Below are 3,580 nucleotides of genomic sequence, written 5' to 3' on the forward strand. Positions count from 1 at the left end.
GTGTCACGAAGGCTCCTTCAAATGCGACCTTGAAATGCACCCTTCCTACCCTCAGTAAAAAAACAGAAGTAATTGCGTGACAACAGGATTTTTATTTATTTATTTATTTTGGAGAGAGAAATTGCCGGGTTACACTTTTAAATGTAAAGTACTGGCTTTGAAATATGCATGTGAATTTGTCAATTTATTAATGTTAAAATCACTTTTATAAGGTGTTTGAACATAGTTGTGTGGCTGCAGTGGGTGAAAATAAGATCAGAATGAAACCATTTTTGCTGTATAATATTATATTTTAATATTGTTACTATTTAAAATGTCTACTTAATACATAGCGTATTTGGCAATGAATGTTTGTGGCTTACCCTCCTTATGAAGGGTGTCAATGATTGTCTTCTGGACAACTGTCAGATCAGCAGTCTTCCCCATGATTGTGTAGCCTAGTGAACCTAACTGAGAGACCATTTTGAAGGCTCAGGAAACCTTTGCAGGTGTTTTGAGTTGATTAGCTGATTGGCATGTCACCATATTCTAATTTGTTGAGATAGTGAATTGGTGGGTTTTGTTAAATGTGAGCCAAAATCATCACAATTAAAAGAACCAAAGACTTAAACTACTTCAGTCTGTGTGCATTGAATTTATTTAATACACGAGTTTCACAATTTGAGTTGAATTACTGAAATAAATGAACTTTTCCACGACATTCTAATTTATTGAGATGCACCTGTAGGTCATTACATCAAGTTGTTGCTGTTAATCTATGTTTCATTCTGCTCAATAAAAAAAAAGAAAATAAAAACACAATGCACAGAGGTAGAGCGACCATCTTAACTCAAGCTCTCTCCTACTTTCTCTGTATGTGCACACTCACGGAACAGCGCTCAAACATACAGCAAAACATATTTAAAGGGACACTAACATGAATAACGTTCAAGATTAGGTGGCCGTTACAATGTCAGCTCCAGACAAAGTATAATGTGTTTGTTTTTCAAATTCTCTTTCTGAAAGAGCTTCTTGGCACTCTGTAAGGCTAATGTTGCTAAAGCTACCATCGTCTCTGCCTGTTTTCACTGATGCTGCCCTCATGTGCTGCCAGAATGAGCGTGAATAGGAATGTGGTCATTAAAAATTGCATATGAAAGCAAAGTGAAGTCGATCGACCGCTTGAATTTGTCGAGCTAATAATCATAAGTGAGACTTAGAAAGTTATAAATTGATAGCACGTGAGGGTACCATGAGACCAGCTATATCATTATTTTTTATCAGATGACTGACTTTTAAACCGATTCCAGTTCAAACATATAAGACTGAACAACACTACTGAGAGTTTCTAACATTTTCAGTGCGTGAGATGGTCTTGTTTTGTTTTTGCCAGCTAACAAATAATGTTCTATAGAGTGATAACTATGAAATGAAATAGTTTTACTATTTTGTAAAATAGATAGTGGCACAATTAAAATAATGAAGGTCCCCCCCCCCCCCCTCTGTTATGCTGGGTTCTACGTGCACAAGATAAAATTTTCAATTCAATTTTGGCACAATCCATTTGATGTAGAGTGTTGTGGTGATTCATAAATATTCTGAAATGTTCATGGGAAATGCAACAATTGATCACTTTATCTTATACAGTATGTCATAGTGAATGACAGGCGTTGCTGTGTCTGCGATGTTTTTTTTATCCTATATAATCCATCACATCTGTGACAAAAATATTGGGAAGTCTAAACCCAGCATTAGATGACCCTTGTCTCACATGCAGTCACATATATGACTTATGATACACATACAACCCAAACACACACATGCACAGACATGCACACACCGATCTAAATAATGACACTGTTATTCTCTATAGAGCTGGATTACAGTACCATTTAACATCTTTGTAACATTAACATGTTATTTTCTTGTGTATTACTGCGAAGCCTCTTTAAATCAATCTGTATTGTATGAAACACTATAGAAATTAACATGAGTAACATGAAGTGACATGCACTATGTATTTGGTAATAATTTAATTAGGCATTTCATTTCAAGTAGACATGATTCACAGTTTGTTCAACCTTTTTTTATCAGCCGAGTTTAACATTATTTAGCAATCTACTGTAAAACCAGATTATACTTTTACTGATAAACATACTTGAGTATCTGCAGTTTATAGTCTGGATCCTCCAGTTTGTATCTGAGCAGCTGGACTCCTGAGTGTCCTGGGTGATTGTAGCTCAGATCCAGCTCTCTCAGGTGTGAGGGGTTTGAACTCAGAGCTGAAGACAAATAACCACAGCCTTCCTCTGTCACCATACAGCCAGACATCCTACAGACACACAGTCAGATCAACTACAGACACACATCAACATTATGACCGACTAACTATACTTTGCCCCTTATAGGCTCTTAAAACCTCAGTATCTGCAGCTGACAGTTTGGACTCTTCAGTGCATCGGAGAGCAGCTTCACTCCTGAATCCTGCAGGTCATTGTTACTCAGATCCAGCTCTCTCAGGACACAGTTTGAGGATTGTAGAGCTGAAGACACAACTTCACAATCCTGAGCAGTGAGATTGCAGCCAACAAGACTGAAAAAGGGAAAAACGCATGAGAATTAAATCCTTATCATCTTTCTACAACTAATATTTGACTAATATCAGCTTCACTCCATTCTGAAATTAGACACAAGATGTATTACTTGGCAGAGAAACTGTAATGCCTTTCATAAGGAATTTTGATTAATACATGATTAAACACTTACAGGGCTTTTCTGCAGTTGCTCACAGCTGGTATCAGTCTTCTTCTGCCCTCACCTGATGTGTTGTATTTCTTGAGGTCCAGCTCATCCAGCGGCTCCTCTGACATCTGAAGCATGTAGGCGATTGTTGAGCAGTGAGCAGGAGAGAGTTTCTTCTCTGAGTGTTTGTCTGATTTCACAAACTCCTGAATCTCTCTGGACAGAGTCCGATCTTTGACTTCCAGCAGACAGAGGAACAGATTGATGGATCTTTCAGTGGAGAGTCCATGTTCATCTTTGATCTTCTCTTTAATGTACTGTGTGGTTCTCCTGATGCTCTCTGAGCTGTTTTCTGTGTGTATCAATAAATCCTGTAAGAGTCTCTGATTGGACTCCAGTGAGACACCCAGCAGGAACCGCAGGAACAGATCCAGGTGTCCATTCTCACTCTCAAGGTCTTTGTCTAATACTCTTTCATAGAGTTTGTGCAGTGAATCAAAACATGCTTGTGTATGTTTTGTGCAGCTTATGTGGTAGTAAAACACATGGAAAGCAGCAAGAAACTCCTGAACACTCAGATGAATGAAGCTGTAGACTTTCCTCTGATGAATCACAGACTCCTCCTTAAGGATCTCAGTGCAAATCCCAGAATACACTGAGGCATCAGTAAGGTCTATGCTGCTCTCAATCAGGTCCTCCTCATAGAACATCACATTGCCCTTCATCAGCTGATTGAAAGCCACTTCAGCAAGTTTCACAATCACTTTTCTGTCGGACTGCAGGAGTTTCTCTGGATCGCTCTCTTCATACTTCAGGTTCCTCATGTTGATCTGAATCAGCAGGAAGTGGATGTACATTT

At 38.5% G+C, this 3,580-nt stretch overlaps 1 protein-coding gene across 1 annotated transcript in view; it reads right to left on the reverse strand.

The window, feature by feature from the left end:
• Nucleotides 1-3,545, reverse strand: part of LOC107577136 (gamma-glutamyltranspeptidase 1-like) — a 12,574-nt gene extending 9,029 nt beyond the window's left edge. Inside the window, exon 1 of the mRNA XM_016263246.1 lies at nt 3,115-3,545. Within this exon, the coding sequence (XP_016118732.1) occupies nt 3,115-3,545 (431 nt within the window). The remainder of the gene's footprint in view (nt 1-3,114) is intronic.
• Between the last annotated feature and the right edge of the window lie 35 nt (nt 3,546-3,580).

Source organism: Sinocyclocheilus grahami, unplaced genomic scaffold (genome assembly GCF_001515645.1).
Source record: "Sinocyclocheilus grahami isolate Dianchi unplaced genomic scaffold, SAMN03320097.WGS_v1.1 scaffold5220.1, whole genome shotgun sequence".
Classification (NCBI taxonomy): domain Eukaryota; kingdom Metazoa; phylum Chordata; class Actinopteri; order Cypriniformes; family Cyprinidae; genus Sinocyclocheilus; species Sinocyclocheilus grahami.